General features: G+C 33.2%; 1 protein-coding gene across 1 annotated transcript in view; it reads left to right on the top strand.

Moving 5' to 3' along the window:
• The window catches only part of LOC145268858 (DNA ligase 3-like), a 362,228-nt gene that overhangs the window by 99,293 nt on the left and 239,930 nt on the right, over positions 1–23,005 (top strand). The window contains 3 exon segments of the mRNA XM_080124552.1: positions 15,969–16,075; positions 16,731–16,775; positions 21,364–21,450. Of these exon segments, the coding sequence (XP_079980678.1) occupies positions 15,969–16,075; positions 16,731–16,775; positions 21,364–21,450 (239 nt within the window).

The raw sequence follows: 23,005 nt of genomic DNA, 5'->3' as shown, positions 1-23,005 counted from the left end.
GCAAAAGCAAAACTTTGCATGCGCCAAGAAAGAAGACAGACACTCAGGGTTTTCTAACTACAAAAAGTTAATTTCACAAAAGTTACAGATTTTTTACATATGTACATCGTTCAGTTTACGAAAACATTTTAAGTCTCACAAATCTCTTTCTTCGTTCACTGATAGGTTGGTCAGGATAGGTGGAGAGGCATTTTTTGGGGAGCTTATTTCTTGAGATTTTTCGGCACAATCTGCTCCCAACCATCTGGGCACTTGTTTAAATATTCAGGGACAGGGTGGGTATGGCGATTTGCCAGACCAACCGAAATTCAACATGTCACGAGGGGAATTCACCAGCCATTTTGCGTGTGTGCAATTCAGCAACCCGTCCGCAGTTCTGAAATCTGAAACCAAAAATGAAATCCTTTTCACACGACCTCAAGGGGTCAAACCTGTCATTCAGAGAGCCATTGTCCGAACAGGTGTCGTCAGGCCAGCATAAATCTGTTTTCATTTCTACATTGTTTTGACATTTCCGGTCCTTTCATTTTCAAACGATAAAATTTATGTTTTTTTCCCCAAGTACTTCTGATTGGTCACCCGCCGCTGTCCGGGATTCAATTAACATTCAACAGACAATCTCAGCATATCTTAGTATATTTACCCGGCCTCCCACAGGGCCTAGGGGGTTTCAATCTCCCTAATGGGGAGCAAATCGCTCCCTCAAGACGGTGATGTCACATCCGCCCCTCCCTTAGACACATTGCTTCGTATAGAACCAATTGGTCTAAGCCCAACACCCCGCTTCTCCCCTTTCACAGCTCGCCACCAGGTTTCTTAAGCCCCCTTTCTCCATCGTGGGTTTACCTGTCCAGAAAAGATGACTCATACATAGTCTGATAGCCACCCTCCAATGAGGGTTCTCCCACTTTTTTTTCCATACAAAAGTTCATAAGAAAGTCATTACAAAGAATTAGAAAGAAAATCCAAAAGTTCATTAAAAGTAATAAAATCTAAAGTCCACGGTCTCATTCAGGGTAATTAAGTCTCTTTTTCTTTTCATTATGAAAGTTTTTGCTTGTTCTTTTTTTTTTTTTTCACAATTTACAATAACTTAAAAAAAAATTCAACATTTATAAATGTCACTCACAGGTTTTTTTCTTTTCAATTTGTGAAACCTGTATTTCTTAATTATCAACTTATTTAAAATTGTTATTCTTTTTTCTAAACTAATAAGAGTTATCTCCCATGTTTAAAATTTTTTTTTTTTTTTTAAATAATACTCGTTTTTTTTTCCTCAAGTGTTTACAAGAGTTATTTCTTCTTTCCCATCATTTTTTTTTTTTTTTTTTTTTTTTTCAGAGTTTCAATCACAATTTATAAGATTTTTTTTCTTTTTATTAACAGGAGTCGCTCAATCTATGGTATACAACCCTAATCAGGGTACTTAAGCACCTGCTTTTTATTAAGCTAGGGGGAGGGATTTCTCTCACCTTAACCATTTGCAATTGAGACTTCACCTTATAATTCACAGTTCAGCACCTTCTAAGAATTTCCTTGAACTGAGGACTTCTTCTCACCTCATTCAAGTTACCGTTGGGATTTCTTTTGGCAATTCACAGCTCAGCATCCTGATTTTGATAAAACAGAAAAAAGAAAAGAAAGAGAAGAGAAATATATGTTCTCTAGGGGTTCTGGATCTCTCTGCGTCAGGAAGGTTTTCGGGATGCACCTTGGTCTCGCTCATGTCGGCATCAGGAACTGCAGAATCACAGGCGGGTTCAGACCAGAGTCTTTCCTGCCAGCCTCGAGATGCTTGTCGCCTTGCTTCCTCCTCACAGTCGTTCTTTTTACACACCATATAATCACCACCAACAACACACATACCATTATCACTAGCTGCATACATATCATTCATAGTGCGCGTACTTCCCTCCCATTCTTGTACACCACACCCATGAATGACCACATGGCCTCTGAGGGGCGGAGGCATCACCATTGGGATCAGGTCACCCAGGCCGGATCCAAAACCGAGAGCCACTTGACAATCATCACAACAGCACACACCCCCTCCCACCGTCAGCCCTTTTAGTTTTCTTAACATATCCCCCTCCCCTTCAAAAATTAATTAATGCTAAAATGCGTAATGTTTAACGGCCTTCGCAAGCCGAGCAGTTACGTAGGGTCAGTTAACGCCCCCCCCCATATCTCTCAAGAAATTCTATTCTTGACTAATGTCCCCAAGCGCGTGATTTATTCGAAATGAAAAGTCCATCTAAAAAAAAAAAATAATCGCTTTCGAGCTAAATTTGGGTGCAGTACAATTAATTTTTTATCTCGCTCAGTGATGCTGATAATTATTTTCAATTAATCTCACTAAATTAGCAGCCTCTTAACTCTTATTTCTCGATTAAGAAATCCTTCCCGACTGAGGTAAAGTTCTATTTTCTTCTCAAAAGTCAATTTAATCGCTGAAATTCATGCCCTCAATTATTCTCAACTTAATTCAACTAAAATATGTTAAATTCAGTGAGAGAAATCTTTCCAGACCGAGGAGGAAGAGAGAAAAAAATTTTTTTTTCCAAAAATCAATTAAATTCTCAAAATTAATATCTCTACAAAACCTGTTAAAATAATACTCTCATTCTTTTCAATTTTTTCTTCAATTAAATTCAATCACCGGAATTCTCTCTTCACCATAATCATATAATCAAAATCATTATCATCAAAACCAACTTGCTCTCGATCCTTTTTTTTTTTTTTTTTTTGATCAATTATTATTATATATATCTATTTTTTTTTTTATTATTATTAAATTAGATTGACTCGTCAAAACTTAATATTCGTAATTTCACAATTAGGAATGACTGTTCCATATTCTATAAAAAAAACAAAGTCGATTCAACTCCTATTCTAAATAAGACGCCAACAGTTCTCTCCTCTTTTCCATCAATTTTATCTTCCATGAGTGAACAGCATTTTGCCTCATTGGGGTTATTATCCGAGTTAATTTAGGGGGTCAAAAGTCTCCCTTTTGTTCTCTGGCTGTGGCACCCTTTAGCCTTTCCTTTTTGGGGCGTTTCCCTTCAAAGCAACACCCCACTGGTCCCCTCTGTTTGCTGGGACAGCCATTCTTTCAATAAGGATAGGGGAATTTGATCCTCCTCCTCCCAAGACCCGTCCGTATCCTCCGACCGGACTGTACTGTCAGCATTCGACCCCTCCCCAGAGTCATTTCCAATGCCGACACTTACGGTGAAATCTGCTCGGACTGGCACTGACTTTGGGCCGCCTGAGTTTCCCGAGGAACTGGCGTCGTCGCTTTATTACTCTGGTTTCTTAGCGTCCTGATAACATCTACATCGAGTTGAATGGACATCCCCTCTTCAAAGGTTTCCGTTTCCTGGGGTGCAACCAAGGTAGCCTTACATGGGCGTCTCCCCGATTTTAGAGGAACAAGTTTTATATCACATTCCAATTTTGCCAGCTTAAAGTCATTGGCATCTACTCGTTTTATCTTTCCAGCAACCTGGTCCCAGATTATAAAGGAAAGAGGGCCGGTCTGCTCTACTATTCGGTAGTAAAGAGGCCAACGTTTATCCAGCTTCCCTTCTTGAGCTTGCACCTTGTAGTAAACGGGATCTCCCACATCGAACTCCACCTCCCTTCTATCTTTATTCACCCGAGCGTTCTGTTTTTTTTGTGCTCGTTTAATGCGATCCCTGGCCTGGAAAAATCTCTTATGTTGCTGTTCCAACAATAACTGGTGATGCTCCTCCCCCAGATACTTCCTACCCGGCTTCAAGGGATTATCAATCGGGAGAATCACATCCCTCCCAAACACCAACTCAAATGGTGAAAATTCCGAGGTTTCATTCATCGTGAACCTCACTACTTCTAAGGCGTGTGTGAGGAACTGATCCCATTTCGCCGGATTATCAATAACAAGTTTACTCAGGATATCCACCAGCGTCTTGTGAAATTGCTCAACCTTGGAGTTACTCTGGGGGTGGTAAGGAGAAGTCAACATATGCTGGACGCCGAGCTCGTCAAGTACTTCCTTCATAATCTTATTCACATTCTCTGCACCATTGTCGATTACTAATTGCTCTGAGGACCCATACTTTGGATAGATCTCCCCCCAGGATTATACCGCCACCGACTGGGCGCTCTTATCTGGCACCGCGTAAGCCTCCGGCCAGTTAGTGAGCCAGTCCACTAGGCTCACAATATATTGATTACCACGCTCTGTTAGGGGGTAGGGTCCAGACTCACTTTCTAGAAAAGATACTACTGAACATCCGTTTCTGCCAGTTGAGCAAGCGGTTGATATCTAGTGTGAGTCTGACATTTTACACATCTGTTTACACATTCCACAACATCCTTGACCAGTCCCGGCCAATAATACTTTCTGAATATTAACTGATAAGTTTTTTCGATCCCTAAGTGTCCTGCCCTCTCATGGGCTTGATCCAGGATTTCTCTCCGGAGTTGGAATGGTACCCTCATTTTTAATCCCATTTCTCCGTCCCGACCAGCAATATAATACAGCCTGTCATGGTGGAGGGTGTATTTTTGGGTTTGACCTTCCTCCACCCGGGCTCTTAACCCTGCTAATTCTTTATCTTCTTGACCTGCCTTGAGCATTTCAACCCAATGTGGGTCGACTGTAGGTTCAGCTTTGGTTACATCTGTCTTACTCCACTCCGGTCTTTCCTTTACGGTATGGGAATTAATCACTCCTACCTGGAAAGCCCTGTCATCCACCCCCCGGTTCCAATCGGATGGTTTAGGATTCCAGCTGCTCTGGAATCTGGGACAGAAGATCTGCATAGGTATTCTCCTTATCTTGCAAATATTCGATTCAGCACTGATAGATGGACAACTTGAGTGCCCACTGCTGGATTTTCTTGTTCGTCCAATCCGCCTCAAATAGATATTTCAACGGCTTGTGGTCAGTTTTCATCACAAATTCAGCCGCACTCAGATTTTGTACGGTATATACAATCGCAAAAGCTTCTTTCTCAATCACCAGCCACCCCTTTTGTGTTTCGGATAACTTATGTGACAGGAAATTTATTGGAATTTCCTCTGGTATGCCAGGTATGGGGCCTTCCTTCTTAGGACACGGTTGGGTCAACACTGTCCCCATACACGTGTCACTCGCATCCGTATACAGAACCATAGGCTTACTTAGGTCCGGATATGCCAACAACGTATAGCAGTCAACTGCTCCTTCAGGGCGTCAAAAGCCCTCTGACATTCTGGGGTCCATTTATAACTGGCATGCTTTTTTGGTGCATTACAGAGGCCAAACAGCATAACTCTGAAGTTAAATAGTCTTGCATGACATGCAAAAGCCACTTTCTCTTGATCCTCCCCATCGAAGGCTACTTGCAAGTAACCTGATCTTAAGTCCAGGGTGCTAAAACATCTTGCTCTACCCAACAAAGCCAGTATGTCGTCTATTAGAGGTAGAGGCATTGCTAAGGGTTTGGTCATAGCATTCAACTTCCGGAAATCCACACAAAATCTGTGTCTCCCGTCTTTCTTTTCCACGATCACCACTGGGAAACTCCACGGTGAGGTGGAGTGTTCAATCATTCCCGCCTCCAACATCTCAAACACCGCCTCCTCTACAATTTTTCTTTTATGAATTGGGGTTCAGTAGGGTTTCAATCTTACAGGCGGGTAGTCTCCTGTATCAATCTTCATCGTTACTGTGTTTGTACATCCCAATTCCCGATCACTGGAAGCGATATCTCGATTGTGCTCTACCAGTTTTATTACCTTCCTTTAGTACTCAGGCGGTGTTATCACCTCCTCTGTTTTTACCCTCGATGATTCCCTCCAATTCCTTGTCGCGTCTCTATCTCAGGTCCCTATTCTTTGAACTCTCTCAATAGGGTAGGCTTGTCCCACCTGGGTTCCACGTTTAACCGCACCGTCTTTCAGGAATTATTTGTTAACAGCACTGGGAAGCTTCCCGGTCCACTCACTTTACTAATTGACACTTCTAACTCCCCGTCTCCGTCTTCTTCTCGGGAGGTCACCTGGTACCCATCAGGGCTTCCCTTCCTCCAGCTCTGGATCCTTCCTGTTGTTGACACTACCATTCGGGGAAGAATTTCCATATCCTCTGAGGTCACCACCAGGAGGTCCTTTGGCTGTTTTCGGCCACTTAGGGGAATACCCCTCCCCTTCAACCACAGGGTTGGTGGAATGAAAGTGACTGCTGCTCCCATTTCTTGCAGCCAATCATACCCCAATATCAACTCTTCACACAAATTATCTCCTCTACCTTATAGGGGAGCCTGGCTAGTCCTTCCAGGGATAGTAGGCCTTGATCCGTCTGTGTCAATTCCAGGTCAACCAACACAAACGTCCTTGGTCGGCCATCTTCCGATAAGCACTAGACTTAACCAGTGTCACCGAGGGGCCTGTGTCGATCAGGGCTGCCCCCCCCCCCAATGACCATCTGGCATCTAAGATCCCTACTCTCTTTCAAGATATAGCGAACTTCCATTCGCCTTGGCCTTTTTCTTCCTCCTTGGTCGATCTCAGGCAACGGCTTCTCTCTCTGCTTCGGCATCAAGGAGTCTCCCCTTTTTCAGGAGCACTCTCTTCGCGAATGGCCTGGCTCCCGACAACACCAGCATTTACTTTTTGGGCAGCCTCGGGCCATATGACGGACTTTCCACAGGTCCAGCAGTTCGGGCGCCCCCTCACCCCTCGGCTGGCCTGCTTCCCTGTTCTGTAAGGGTCATCAGGTCGTAACTCTGTCGGTCTCTTCCCTCAGCTGCTCCTGGGTAGGCAGGAAGTGATCTCCACTCTGACCACCTGACCTGCTATTCTCTTTTCTGGTGGGTCTGGGGGTAGCCTTTCCTTATCCTTTCTTCTTCCTAATCTACGGTCCACTGTGTCTGTACATTGACCAGCCACTGGGCTGTAGTGACCTTCGCTTTTCACAGATCGGGTTACTCTCTACCCCATTTATTTCCCATCTACAGGCAAAACGAGCCATTCTCCTCCTGCCCGGAGGGGGCATAAGGGCGCCCTCGCGTTACCTCCTTCTCTGATACCCGTCGGGGCCCCCTCTCCCCGAAGGGGAGTTTTCTTGACCCACCTCGGTTGATACTCTTGGTCAGAACTGCATCTCCGTATCATCTACCTGTAACCGGGGACAGTGAATTCGTGTCCATACCTGCTCCCTACTTCGGGCTAATTCAACTGCTTCCTGCAGTCCAACCAGGCCATCCTTAATAACATCGGCTCGGATGTCTCAATCCCTTAAGGCCTCTCCCAGTATAGCCGCCAATAGCGTCTGCACAGCCCCACTTTCTCTCAGCTTCTCATTGGGGAAGGCTCTCTTGGCCAAACCTGATATCCACTCCCCCAGGTCAACCATCTCCTCTCCGTGTTGTTGTCGGATTTGGTCATCTTCCTCATCACATCGAGGGGAGTCTGCTCCCTAGAGTATTCCCCTTCTAAAGCTGATTGCAATTGCTCTCATTTTAATCGGGGGTGGTCTATTATCTGTTGACCAATGAACCTTGACACTGAACCCGTGGTGTTTTCATATGCCAATGACTACCTCCGTGTCACAGAGGTCATAGACCGTCTTTTTTTTCAGGAGGGTCTGTATCCACCCATCCAGTTCACTAGGATTCCCTCTAAACTCGAGCAGTTTCAGTCTCTCTAAAAGAGCTTGAGAAGCTTCTGTTAACCTCTGTGGTTCCCTGCTAGTATTTTCCTCTAACTGACCACGTGCCAAGACCCTATCAACTAAGGCTTCTCCCTCTAATTTATCCGGTACACCATCGTTGTTTCGTTTTTTATCTAAGGCCTCCTCCTTTATACCTCCTCCTCGCTCTTCGACCGCTGTGACCAGTAACTCCTTCTTGACGTCCTCACTCGACATCGTAGTAATTTACCCTTGCGTTCTCTTTATTATTAGTGATTATTCCCCTTGCACCCTATGACAAACAATAAAAAAAACTCAAGCATAATACTAATAATCAAAACAAGAGAGAGAATTACATAACCAATTGAAACATGAGAAAAAACTCGAATTCAATGCAATTTAACCACTCAAAAGATTGTACAAATATCTCCTTAAAAGCTGCGTTCTCTTTTTTTTTTTTTCTCAACCTTTCTCTTTCAATGTTAGACACACACGAAATATAGCGCAATCCCAGCCACACGCTAAAGCAAATAACAATCACTATAAAAATAGTTTCAATTTTAAAATGACACACCTCACTCTCTCTCTTACTTTGCTGATACCAACTACAATGACAATCAACGCTTTTAAACACACACCTCCTCACTCTCTCTCTAGCTAATTCGTTGATGCAGGCACAATTATGTCGTTATACACCTCTCTCTCTTTCTCTATCAGGCTACGCAGACTACAAGCAGAAACAGAAAAAAAATTCACCTTACCGTCTCTTTCTGTCTTTCTTTTCTTCTTCGTTCACACCTGCCTCCAAAAAGATGGGAAAAGTTTTTTCTCTTTTTCTTTTCCCTCTCTTTCACTGTCCCGGTGTTTTATAATTTTACGTATCAGTCTTTCTCATTTTTCTCTTCCTCCCCTTCTCCTTTTTTTCTTTGTGTTTACTATCAGTCTCTTTTTTTCTGTTTTAGTTTTTGTTTTTCAGTTTTTTTTTCTTTTTTCTACCGTGCCTGAGTTTTTCTCTCTTTTTTTTCCCAAGTGTCTCTCTGTCTCTTTCTATTATTAAAGTTTTTTTTTTCTGTGTTTGTCGATGTACTTTTTTTTTTCTTTTCCGTGGCAACCAATATAAGAAATTTTAAGTCAATTTCACCTTCAGGGTCAAATCTTGGAATCACGACACCAGATGTGGTGGGTCTCCTGTGCTCAGGTCAGCAACTGACCTCTAACTTCTTCGGAAACTGTGGCTCGTGATGTCAAGTCTACCGGGAGTCCTTCACATGGATTTTCAGTGTCTCTATGTTGAATTCTGCTGAAAAGCAAAAGCAAAACTTTGCATGCGCCAAGAAAGAAGACAGACACTCAGGGTTTTCTAACTACAAAAAGTTAATTTCACAAAAGTTACAGATTTTTTACATATGTACATCGTTCAGTTTACGAAAACATTTTAAGTCTCACAAATCTCTTTCTTCGTTCACTGATAGGTTGGTCAGGATAGGCGGATAGGGACAGTCGGGCGGTTTTTGGGGAGCTTATTTCTTGAGCTGTTTTGGCGCAATCTGCTCCCAACCGTCTGAGCACTTGTTTAAATATTCAGGGACAGGGTGGATATGGCGATTTGCCAGACCAACCGAAATTCAACATGTCACGAGGGGAATTCACCGCCATTTTGCGTGTGTGCAATTCAGCAACCCGTCCGCAGTTCTGAAATCTGAGACCAAAAATGAAATCCTTTTCACACGACCTCAAGGGGTCAAACCTGTCATTCAGAGAGCCATTGTCCGAAAAGGTGTCGTCAGGCCAGCATAAATCTGTCTTTCATTTCCACATTGTTCTGACATTTCCAGTCTCTTCATTTCTAGGACTAAACAAAACTATTTATACAGGATTCGAACATGTGCCTTTGAAAGAGGGACCACCTATCATGTGTGTCATCTTTGAGCTCATTCACTAATGAGCTAAGTGATTATCGGAAGCTGAATTTGTACAAATAACTTATATTCCAAAGTGTTTTTTGTTATTAGTACTATAATCATTTTTTGTTTTTTAAAAGAAAGTTTTTGTTATTAGTGCTATAATCATTTTTTGTTTTTTAAAAGAAAGTTTTTGTTATTAGTGCTATAATCATTTTTTGTTTTTTAAAAGAAAGTTTTTGTTATTAGTACTATAATCATTTTTTGTTTTTTAAAAGAAAGTTTTTGTTATTAGTGCTATAATCATTTTTTGTTTTTTAAAAGAAAGTTTTTGTTATTAGTGCTATAATCATTTTTTGTTTTTTAAAAGAAAGTTTTTGTTATTAGTACTATAATCATTATTTGTTTTTTAAAAGAAAGTTTTTGTTATTAGTGCTATAATCATTTTTTGTTTTTTAAAAGAAAGTTTTTGTTATTAGTACTATAATCATTTTTTGTTTTTTAAAAGAAAGTTTTTGTTATTAGTGCTATAATCATTTTTTGTTTTTTAAAAGAAAGTTTTTGTTATTAGTACTATAATCATTTTTTGTTTTTTAAAAGAAAGTTTTTGTTATTAGTGCTATAATCATTTTTTGTTTTTTAAAAGAAAGTTTTTGTTATTAGTGCTATAATCATTTTTTGTTTTTTAAAAGAAAGTTTTTGTTATTAGTACTATAATCATTATTTGTTTTTTAAAAGAAAGTTTTTGTTATTAGTGCTATAATCATTTTTTGTTTTTTAAAAGAAAGTTTTTGTTATTAGTACTATAATCATTTTTTGTTTTTTAAAAGAAAGTTTTTGTTATTAGTGCTATAATCATTTTTTGTTTTTTAAAAGAAAGTTTTTGTTATTAGTGCTATAATCATTTTTTGTTTTTTAAAAGAAAGTTTTTGTTATTAGTACTATAATCATTTTTTGTTTTTTAAAAGAAAGTTTTTGTTATTAGTGCTATAATCATTTTTTGTTTTTTAAAAGAAAGTTTTTGTTATTAGTACTATAATCATTTTTTGTTTTTTAAAAGAAAGTTTTTGTTATTAGTGCTATAATCATTTTTTGTTTTTTAAAAGAAAGTTTTTGTTATTAGTACTATAATCATTTTTGTTTTTTAAAAGAAAGTTTTTGTTATTAGTGCTATAATCATTTTTTGTTTTTTAAAAGAAAGTTTTTGTTATTAGTGCTATAATCATTTTTTGTTTTTTAAAAGAAAGTTTTTGTTATTAGTGCTATAATCATTTTTTGTTTTTTAAAAGAAAGTTTTTGTTATTAGTGCTATAATCATTTTTTGTTTTTTAAAAGAAAGTTTTTGTTATTAGTGCTATAATCATTTTTTGTTTTTTAAAAGAAAGTTTTTGTTATTAGTACTATAATCATTTTTTGTTTTTTAAAAGAAAGTTTTTGTTATTAGTGCTATAATCATTTTTTGTTTTTTAAAAGAAAGTTTTTGTTATTAGTACTATAATCATTTTTTGTTTTTTAAAAGAAAGTTTTTGTTATTAGTGCTATAATCATTTTTTGTTTTTTAAAAGAAAGTTTTTGTTATTAGTACTATAATCATTTTTGTTTTTTAAAAGAAAGTTTTTGTTATTAGTGCTATAATCATTTTTTGTTTTTTAAAAGAAAGTTTTTGTTATTAGTGCTATAATCATTTTTTGTTTTTTAAAAGAAAGTTTTTGTTATTAGTGCTATAATCATTTTTTGTTTTTTAAAAGAAAGTTTTTGTTATTAGTGCTATAATCATTTTTTGTTTTTTAAAAGAAAGTTTTTGTTATTAGTGCTATAATCATTTTTTGTTTTTTAAAAGAAAGTTTTTGTTATTAGTGCTATAATCATTTTTTGTTTTTTAAAAGAAAGTTTTTGTTATTAGTGCTATAATCATTTTTTGTTTTTTAAAAGAAAGTTTTTGTTATTAGTACTATAATCATTTTTTGTTTTTTAAAAGAAAGTTTTTGTTATTAGTGCCATAATCATTTTTTGTTTTTTAAAAGAAAGTTTTTGTTATTAGTGCCATAATCATTTTTTGTTTTTTAAAAGAAAGTTTTTGTTATTAGTGCTATAATCATTTTTTGTTTTTTAAAAGAAAGTTTGTGTTATTAGTGCTATAATCATTTTTTGTTTTTTAAAAGAAAGTTTTTGTTATTAGTGCTATAATCATTTTTTGTTTTTTAAAAGAAAGTTTTTGTTATTAGTACTATAATCATTTTTTGTTTTTTAAAAGAAAGTTTTTGTTATTAGTACTATAATCATTTTTTGTTTTTTAAAAGAAAGTTTTTGTTATTAGTGCTATAATCATTTTTTGTTTTTTAAAAGAAAGTTTTTGTTATTAGTGCTATAATCATTTTTGGTTTTTTAAAAGAAAGTTTTTGTTATTAGTACTGTAATCATTTTTTGTTTTTTAAAAGAAAGTTTTTGTTATTAGTGCTATAATCATTTTTTGTTTTTTAAAAGAAAGTTTTTGTTATTAGTGCTATAATCATTTTTTGTTTTTTAAAAGAAAGTTTTTGTTATTAGTGCTATAATCATTTTTTGTTTTTTAAAAGAAAGTTTTTGTTATTAGTGCTATAATCATTTTTTGTTTTTTAAAAGAAAGTTTTTGTTATTAGTGCTATAATCATTTTTTGTTTTTTAAAAGAAAGTTTTTGTTATTAGTGCTATAATCATTTTTTGTTTTTTAAAAGAAAGTTTTTGTTATTAGTGCTATAATCATTTTTTGTTTTTTAAAAGAAAGTTTTTGTTATTAGTGCTATAATCATTTTTTGTTTTTTAAAAGAAAGTTTTTGTTATTAGTGCTATAATCATTTTTTGTTTTTTAAAAGAAAGTTTTTGTTATTAGTGCTATAATCATTTTTTGTTTTTTAAAAGAAAGTTTTTGTTATTAGTGCTATAATCATTTTTTGTTTTTTAAAAGAAAGTTTTTGTTATTAGTGCTATAATCATTTTTTGTTTTTTAAAAGAAAGTTTTTGTTATTAGTGCTATAATCATTTTTTGTTTTTTAAAAGAAAGTTTTTGTTATTAGTGCTATAATCATTTTTTGTTTTTTAAAAGAAAGTTTTTGTTATTAGTGCTATAATCATTTTTTGTTTTTTAAAAGAAAGTTTTTGTTATTAGTGCTATAATCATTTTTTGTTTTTTAAAAGAAAGTTTTTGTTATTAGTACTATAATCATTTTTTGTTTTTTAAAAGAAAGTTTTAATTATTAGTGCTATAATCATTTTTTGTTTTTTAAAAGAAAGTTTTTGTTATTAGTGCTATAATCATTTTTTGTTTTTTAAAAGAAAGTTTTTGTTATTAGTGCTATAATCATTTTTTGTTTTTTAAAAGAAAGTTTTTGTTATTAGTACTATAATAATTTTTTGTTTTTTAAAAGAAAGTTTTTTTTATTAGTGCTATAATCATTTTTTGTTTTTTAAAAGAAAGTTTTTGTTATTAGTGCTATAATCATTTTTTGTTTTTTAAAAGAAAGTTTTTGTTATTAGTGCTATAATCATTTTTTGTTTTTTAAAAGAAAGTTTTTGTTATTAGTGCTATAATCATTTTTTGTATTTTAAAAGAAAGTTTTTGTTATTAGTGCTATAATCATTTTTTGTTTTTTAAAAGAAAGTTTTTGTTATTAGTACTATAATCATTTTTTGTTTTTTAAAAGAAAGTTTTTGTTAGTGCTATAATCATTTTTTGTTTTTTAAAAGAAAGTTTTTGTTATTAGTGCTATAATCATTTTTTGTGTTTTAAAAGAAAGTTTTTGTTATTAGTGCTATAATCATTTTTTGTGTTTTAAAAGAAAGTTTTTGTTATTAGTGCTATAATCATTTTTTGTTTTTTAAAAGAAAGTTTTTGTTATTAGTGCTATAATCATTTTTTGTTTTTTAAAAGAAAGTTTTTGTTATTAGTGCTATAATCATTTTTTGTTTTTTAAAAGAAAGTTTTTGTTATTAGTACTATAATCATTATTTGTTTTTTAAAAGAAAGTTTTTGTTATTAGTGCTATAATCATTTTTTGTTTTTTAAAAGAAAGTTTTTGTTATTAGTGCTATAATCATTATTTGTTTTTTAAAAGAAAGTTTTTGTTATTAGTGCTATAATCATTTTTTGTTTTTTAAAAGAAAGTTTTTGTTATTAGTGCTATAATCATTTTTTGTTTTTTAAAAGAAAGTTTTTGTTATTAGTGCTATAATCATTTTTTGTTTTTTAAAAGAAAGTTTTTGTTATTAGTGCTATAATCATTTTTTGTTTTTTAAAAGAAAGTTTTTGTTATTAGTGCTATAATCATTTTTTGTTTTTTAAAAGAAAGTTTTTGTTATTAGTGCTATAATCATTTTTTGTTTTTTAAAAGAAAGTTTTTGTTATTAGTGCTATAATCATTTTTTGTTTTTTAAAAGAAAGTTTTTGTTATTAGTGCTATAATCATTTTTTGTTTTTTAAAAGAAAGTTTTTGTTATTAGTGCTATAATCATTTTTTGTTTTTTAAAAGAAAGTTTTTGTTATTAGTACTATAATCATTTTTTGTTTTTTAAAAGAAAGTTTTTGTTATTAGTGCTATAATCATTTTTTGTTTTTTAAAAGAAAGTTTTTGTTATTAGTGCTATAATCATTTTTTGTTTTTTAAAAGAAAGTTTTTGTTATTAGTGCTATAATCATTTTTTGTTTTTTAAAAGAAAGTTTTTGTTATTAGTGCTATAATCATTTTTTGTTTTTTAAAAGAAAGTTTTTGTTATTAGTGCTATAATCATTTTTTGTTTTTTAAAAGAAAGTTTTTGTTATTAGTGCTATAATCATTTTTTGTTTTTTAAAAGAAAGTTTTTGTTATTAGTGCTATAATCATTTTTTGTTTTTTAAAAGAAAGTTTTTGTTATTAGTGCTATAATCATTTTTTGTTTTTTAAAAGAAAGTTTTTGTTATTAGTGCTATAATCATTTTTTGTTTTTTAAAAGAAAGTTTTTGTTATTAGTGCTATAATCATTTTTTGTTTTTTAAAAGAAAGTTTTTGTTATTAGTGCTATAATCATTTTTTGTTTTTTAAAAGAAAGTTTTTGTTATTAGTGCTATAATCATTTTTTGTTTTTTAAAAGAAAGTTTTTGTTATTAGTACTATAATCATTTTTTGTTTTTTAAAAGAAAGTTTTTGTTATTAGTGCTATAATCATTTTTTGTTTTTTAAAAGAAAGTTTTTGTTATTAGTGCTATAATCATTATTTGTTTTTTAAAAGAAAGTTTTTGTTATTAGTGCTATAATCATTATCTCCTCAGAGTTGTGTAAAGCAAGTGAATATGGTGGACATGTGTGATTTTTTTTTTAAGAAAAAGTTTGCTTCCTTCATCTCAAACAAGATCTATTACCACTGAAGTGGTAGGGGCAGATTTATAGGAGTGGAATCACCCTCCCATGATCAACTGGATCAGCTGTGTACAACCAAAGATTGCTTCAAGAAGTGCTGTAAGTGAGGAAAGATTTTAGGAAGTGTTCAGTTATTGTTGACTATATGGTTTGATGTTAGCATCCATTAGGAAATGTTCAGTTATTGTTGACTATATGGTTTGATGTTAGCATCCATTAGGAAGTGTTCAGTTATTGTTGACTATATGGTTTGATGTTAGCATCCATTAGGAAGTGTTCAGTTATTGTTGACTATATGGTTTGATGTTAGCATCCATTAGGAAGTGTTCAGTTATTGTTGACTATATAGTTTGATGTTAGCATCCATTAGGAAGTGTTCAGTTATTGTTGACTATATGGTTTGATGTTAGCATCCATTAGGAAGTGTTCAGTTATTGTTGACTATATGGTTTGATGTTAGCATCCGTAAAAATGTGTTCAGTTATTGTTGACTATATGGTTTGATGTTAGCATCCATAAAAATTTAAGTTCTACATTATTTATATTACCGATGGAGAGAATGTATGACTTCTGTTCTCCTTTTGGCTGATTCTAATATAAGGCAATCTTTTGGACAGTTGTAAACATTTAAACTTCAAACTGAAGAAAGACATTCTTGAAACTTGTTCTGCCTACCATGTTCTTCACCAGCAAGGAAGACCGCAATCTTATATCATCCTGATATGTAATATGTGTTCTCGAATAGTATTAATCTCCACCCTAAAGTTTGTTGATGTAGTTGTTTCAAGAGTATATTTCAACTATGGTTGCCTGTAAGGTGCCACTTTCCTTGCAATTCTATATTCAGATCTAACATTAGATGAAATATGTATTAATAACTTATCAGGAGATAAATTTTATTTTGGATATAGGTTTTCTAAACTATGAAAAACCTATACACTAATTCATATTTATCTAATAGATTTTATTTGCATTTTATTTCATTAAAATAAATATTTTGGTGAGGATATATTTTTTTGTTGTTTTCTATTTCAGATGGATTTACAGGTGATACCTATCTCTGGTTAAAGCTGCTGTTGCCTGGAGTTGTCAAAGTGGTCTATAATCTAAACAGTAAACAATTAGTGAAACTATTTAGTCAGGTAAGAGAATGTCAATTATCCCCCAAATCAGCCAAAATTGACTCCTGTTAAAATTATTTCCCAATCCTCAATTTTCTCATATAGTAAAAAAAAAAAAAACACTTGTAAAAATCTATTCTAACAATATTTTTGCTTTTTTGCTATCAATCTTTTATAGTTTAATTAATACATAATATAAAAATAATTGGATATCATTTATTGTGTATCTTCTAAATAAACATTGTTGGAAAACCTGTATAAATTTATTACTTCATTATGTAATTTGTATTTTAATTCAAAAGTTACTAAATTATGTCGGTATTCTATAAAACCGTTTAACATAAATTTGAAAAAAAAAAGTCAAGATGGAGTTATTGACTTTTTATTTTTTTATATTACACTTAAAAAAAACATAATGCAATGTTTTTATTTGGAAAATTTTAAAGGCTGTGCTTAGGTCTTGAAAATTTTTCTTTTATATATCCTGTAATATTTTCTCTTTAAAAAAAATCTATTAAAAAGTCATGACTAATATTTAAAACTTGTACTGTGATAGTAGTTATTATTTTTCTTGAAAGCTTAAGATGAAAAGACTTCTTTCATTTCATTTTAATATGTTTCTAATTGTTTATTTTTCTAATACAATTTAATGTGTAAACAATTTTTTTTATTATAGATTTTTAAAACCAGCTTAGAAGAAATGACAAATGATTTAGAACAGGTAAGACGAATTTATATAAAGTTAATGCAGATGTTATAAATAAGTGTTACAATGTTTTTATCATGGATTTATAATAATTTTACATTGCTGATCTGAAAATAATATCTCTCTTGATCAGGTCAAGTTTTTATGCTTAGTTGATTTTGAAAAAAATATTTGATCTTTTGACTGAATCGATTACATTGTTGCGATATTTAACTTAATATTTATTAATATATCTTAGCAGAAATAACAGTGTTTACCGATGTATTGAAAAATTCAAAATGGCGCCTGACACTCTCTTTAACATGGTAAGTTTGGGAAAAGGTGTTATAAATAATAAATTAGAAAAAATGCTATTAAAAAACACCGAATATATGTCAACTTATGTCACGGTAGCATATAAAGAGCAGATTTCTAACAGTATTTTGTCTAGTTTATTATTTATAACATCTTTTCCTGAACTTACCGTGTTAAAGAGAGTGTCGGGCGCCATTTTGAATTTTCCAATGCATCGGTAAACACTGTATGCTTTTCGAACCGAATAAACATGTTACATTGAATAAAAACACGAAACATATATCCAGTTAGGTAGAAAAGTAACTTATCTTGCCTTTGATAACATTTAGTTGTTATATATTAGTTTTTTGACAACTTTTTGCGAATCTATGTGTACAGTAATACAAACCCGAAAATACATTTTTATGATCATACTGTATCTGAAGTTTCTGGAAGCATTTGCATATTGCTAACATGTTCTGCATAACTTCTAGTTTTTTTGTTGCCAAGAAAGTTTTTCACAACAAAAAGGTTATAGAAAATGCGAGAAAGTTATATACCAATCCATTGAGTAGAGGCTTGGTTCCTATGAGTTTTGATGACTACACAGTCCTAAACAGATATGTGACCTCGATATCAACCATCATTAACGTACTTGAGGTGATTCGTATTAAACACCACTGTCAAGATCAGGGCTGTCTTCCATCTAAATTTTTATCTAATGCTGAAAACATTGCAAGTGACATCCATATATCTGTCTGGGATGTTGCCAAACTTATCAAGAACATTGATGCTAGCAAAGCAACTGACAACATTCCAATAATTGTAATTAGAAAGCTGCACTGGAAATAACTCCAAATGTTCCAGTCTACTCCGTGACAAGCAGTATAGTTTTCGTCCTGAGAGATCAACAGCTGATATGCTAATATCATGCTGAATTAGTGAATCTATTGACGGGAGCTTTATTTCTAAAGCAATAGCTCTTGACATATCAAAGGCCTTTCATCAATGATCTCTCAAATCAGATAACACAACTATCTAGTAACATTTCAAAGAGCGGCAATGACCAAGATTTTCTTATTCGATCTCTTCTGACTTTGAGCATGTTGTAAAATGGAGAAAAAGATGGTTGTATACTTTAATGTGATCAAAACCAAGCTTCTTTCTTTTCACCACTAACACTCTGGTCTCCACTTAATCCTGATTGAAATGAATGGCTCTCCTCTTGAGGAAGCCCCCTGCTTGGACAAGGTTCTAGAATTTACCTTTACTCCAAACCTGAAATGGAAAGCTTACATCAAATCCATTGCAAAGGTTGCTGGACAAATGATTGGATTATTTTACCACTCCAGAAGGTATCTCATTACTGACACAGTCCTCTACCTGCTTAAGAGCCAAGTACATCCTATACTGTTTTCATATCTGCTGCTCACCTTTTCCTAACTTAACAGAATACAAAATCGACTTTGAAATCTAATGAGTAACACTCTTTTCTCCTTCCTACAATCTGTTTCTCACAGAGATGATGCTAATCTTTTTCTATTCTATTATTTTTATGTCAGATGCTTGATCGAGCTTTAATCTATGATCATGTCCCCCTCTAAAACAGTCACAACAAAAACTTGTTTAGTTACAACCACAGTCAGTAGTTTCCCATTATCTCTTTCTGTACAAAACAAAACTTCAATGAGCAAAGTTTCTTTCCGAGAACTACCCATCTGTGGAACACAGATCTGTAGGACTGCTTCCCAGCTGACTAGTCTAATGTAAACAAATTCTTGTTAAGCGCTCCTATTAATCAAATTCTACCCAATCACCACTATCATTGTCAATTATCACAGTGTTATCTAAAAACAGGAAGTTGAATTTCATCATAATGCTGATTCAAAATACTTTAGGCTGCTGTATTTTTTTCTGTTCATCCCAGTTATATCAATGGTTGTAGTCAGTGCAATGATGCCATTTAAACTATACAAATACTGAAATGCAGATAACTCTTCTTGCCTTTGTTCCATTAATGAATAGGATGTGTGGTTCAGACTCTTTGAACTGATTGTAAAACTAAATTTACACTCATATAGAAAACTTATCTGTTGGCAAGGCTGCTGGAAAGATGGTTAAATCATTCTGCTAGTACAGAAAGTTCTCATTTCTGATGCAATCCTCTATCTGTATAAGTGTCAGGTGATGCTCAAGACAATCTTTCCTGTCTTGGCTTAATATTAGCAAATGCTCAGTTAATTTAAAAGCTTAAATGTTTTTGGAGATTTTCATTCTTTGACCTTCGGGCTAAGATCACAATTCTTGTTTATTACTTATTTGTCATGTTATTTGACCAATAGCGTCATGTTATTTATTTCTTACATTTTCAGTGAATTTTATTCAAGTATGCATGGAAAAAAAAAGAAAGAATTATTTTATTTCATTTTAGTAAAAAAGAATAAAGAATTAGTAATTCGTTCTTACTAAGATAATAACAGGGAAAATATATCTTCTCTGGTAATAATAAAAATAAAGTTTGTTTCATTTTATTTTCAAGTTTCCAAATTAATGTTTAACTTTGGACACAGACAATTTCTTTCGCAATGATTTAGGCAGTCTTTTGATATTGACATTTACCAGTATCTTCCCCACTCCCTCAAATATAAACTTGCCATGAAACAAATACATGGGTACTTGTGCTCTTCTGCCCTTGTGCTGAAATAAAAGCCATTCTTACCATGGAGAGGGTAGGGTGTTTGGTAACTCTTCTGTGCTTCCACCTAACAGTTTAATAATAAAAAAGATATTGTAAAGCTTGAATTTAACCTGAATAAACTATTTAAAAATAGCAAGGTGGCAAAGATGCACAGTCAACCAAAACATGTTCACCATTGCTTATTTTTTTATTTTTGCTTTTGCCATTTACTAGTAAGGTTGACGGTTACGTTTCTTTACACGTGCACATGTTACCCCCCCCCCCTCCGGGCAGGGGGTAATTAACATATTACGTCCACCTCCACATTTTTCGTTACAATTACGACGTTTGCCTTTTGCCAGTTACTAGATGGTTAGATTTCGTTTACATGCGTGTATGTTAACACTTTTTTAGGGCGGGGCGGGGGGGGGGTTAATTTTTACATTATGTTCATCTCCACATTTTTCGTTACAATGACCACTTACATAGGTTTTTATCTATCCTGATTATGAAAATATCCATCAAATTTTGTGCAGACAAGTGCTTCTAGAGATGTAAATACATGCATTCTGCACTGTAATTCAATGCCTGCCAGATTTGTACTCACGCGCGATACAAAAATCCACTTCTCTCCTGTCGATACTGTAACCAAACATATCAATTGCGGGTGGATATGCTGCCTACGATTTTCACGGTTAAATTTGGGGGATTTTTTTATCTACCATTCCCAACTAAAAAGGGAGTGCTCTGCTCCGATATAAGTTTTTTACATGGCGATGTTGGGAGTGTCTCTTCCAAGGGGAGGTTGGTAGTATCTAATCTGAAAGCCGTTCTTAACATGGGGAGTTTCTATCAACAGTTAATATACAGTGAGAATCCCTAAATTCTAAAAAATCTGTTTGTACTTTCTATTCTTATTCTAATGGACCATTTTTCCTAATTTTATTATTGCATATGGATTTACACATTTCCTTATTTGCTTTTTTCAGATTCAAACAGTACCTGCAGGTTATTAACAACCGTAGTTTACTTTTTTTGTGAGGGTCGGGGAGAGGCTTCTACTGGACAATGCCAGTTAACAGGTCCTGCTAGTGTCATATGATTATGCTATCTTATATCATATGATTATGCCGTGTATTATGTCATATGATTATGCTGTGTATTATGTCATATGATTATGCCGTGTATTATGTCATATGATTATGCTGTGTATTATGTCATATGATTATGCCGTGTATTATGTCATATGATTATGCTGTGTATTATGTCATATGATTATGCCGTGTATTATGTCATATGATTATGCTGTGTATTATGTCATATGATTATGCCGTGTATTATGTCATATGATTATGCTGTGTATTATGTCATATGATTATGCCGTGTATTATGTCATATGATTATGCTGTGTATTATGTCATATGATTATGCCGTGTATTATGTCATATGATTATGCTGTGTATTATGTCATATGATTATGCCGTGTATTATGTCATATGATTATGCTGTGCCTTTATTATATTATATGATTATGTTGTCTCTTGAGAAGAACCTGTTTTATAATGACACAACTGTAATCATTTCTATTTAATTTTTGTGTGTTAATTTTATTTGACATCATTTTCATTCAATTATTTTATGATTCTCTTTCAGGGTGATGTTGCTGAGACTGTTCGTATATTTTTTGAAACCAATAAAAAATTGTTACCACAAAAGAAGAGCACCATTACATTGCAAGAAGTATGTGTGGAAACATTTTCATTTTAAGATTTTCATCTTTTTGTGTTGCAGAATCTGAAATTGTATTTTTATTTTTATAGTACCAGCAAAACTAACCATTATTTCTGTAATATATCAAATATCATCACTATTGAATTCTATAATGCAATTTAAAAACTTTTCATTTCAACTTAATTCTATTCTCTGCTATTGTATTTAAATGTTCATTTTAATGGAAGAAACTGAATAATTAATCACAATATCTCACAATTATAAAATACAAGTTGATTTTCTTTATGACTAACCAAATACTGTGGCAATATTTAGTTGTGGGCATGTTAAATGAGTTTTAAAGATGAGATTCAATTAAATAAGAAAAAGGAATTCACCATTAGAAGCTGGCAGGAAGTAACATAAATCTCTCGTCTCTTGGGTGTTTCAAAGTGAACTGACAACTTCAAAAGCTCCTCTATCATTCACTGAGGGATATGGATGATGAATAAAAAGTTGATTCATATTCATATTAGTTGGCATCGCCAGAAAAATTTATTAAGAACCTCTACTCCAGAAGTAAATTGACCTAAATAGACTGGAAACGAAATAAATGTTTTATCCACAAGAGTTTCTTACATTATTAGACACAAGACAATTATCTCAACTAAAAGTTCTGCTGTCTTATTTACAACATGACACTATATAAGTTTACAATCACAATGCATAAGCTTATGAAATAAGCAGTTAAATTAAATTAGTACATATATCGACTTGATACAAAAAAAATTAGCAATTCTTTTGGTTAATCTTTTCAAAAGTGTTTAACTTGCTTTTTAAAAATAAATTACACTTATATGATACCAGCAGGCCACCCGGCATTGCTCAGTCATAAAATATGCTTAAATATGATATTTTAATTTATGCAAATTTTATATTTATTTTTCTAGAACCAGTACTTTATTGATTATTATATTGTACTCAATATATAGTAGTGATTTCAAAAGTACAAAATATTCAAAATATATATATATATATATATATATATATATATATATGACTATCAAAATTGAAACCAAAACATATAGCTCTTTAGCCTTAGCATCTGAGCTAAGTCCATATGCTTATAAAAACAAAAACTAACGTTGTTAAAGGCATAAATGTATATTGTAGAAGTAATGTGCATAGTTGACATACGCCTGCTAAGTTTCAATTTTTCCAAATAATTTGACCGCTTAGCAACTATTTCTACTGGTTAAAAACCAAATCAAATTTGACGTTTCTGAATTTTTGAGCTTAAGAGTGGTTATTTGTACTACTGTTCTCATCTTGAGTGTGATTTTCATAACGTTTCGGTTGATATAACCTCGCTATAACAATGGCGCAGTAGTTAGAGTACTGGGAAAAAGCAATTGTAAAAGTGATATTTTCCTGAAGGTCGAAGGTTCAATCCTCAGTGTGGTCAACCGAAAAATACATTTGCGAATTACTTAGGATCTCTATCCCGTCATGGCTGACGGAACAAGAGCACGCTATCCCCGTGAAATAAAGGGTTCTGCTCAAAATTCCGTCCAAATTCCTGAGT

The sequence above is a fragment of the Euprymna scolopes genome, chromosome 4 (assembly GCF_053919585.1).
Source record: "Euprymna scolopes isolate OS-2025 chromosome 4, ASM5391958v1, whole genome shotgun sequence".
Taxonomy (NCBI): Eukaryota; Metazoa; Mollusca; class Cephalopoda; order Sepiida; family Sepiolidae; genus Euprymna; species Euprymna scolopes.
Note: the sequence above shows the minus strand (reverse complement) of the source record. Positions and strands in the feature narration are given on the sequence as shown.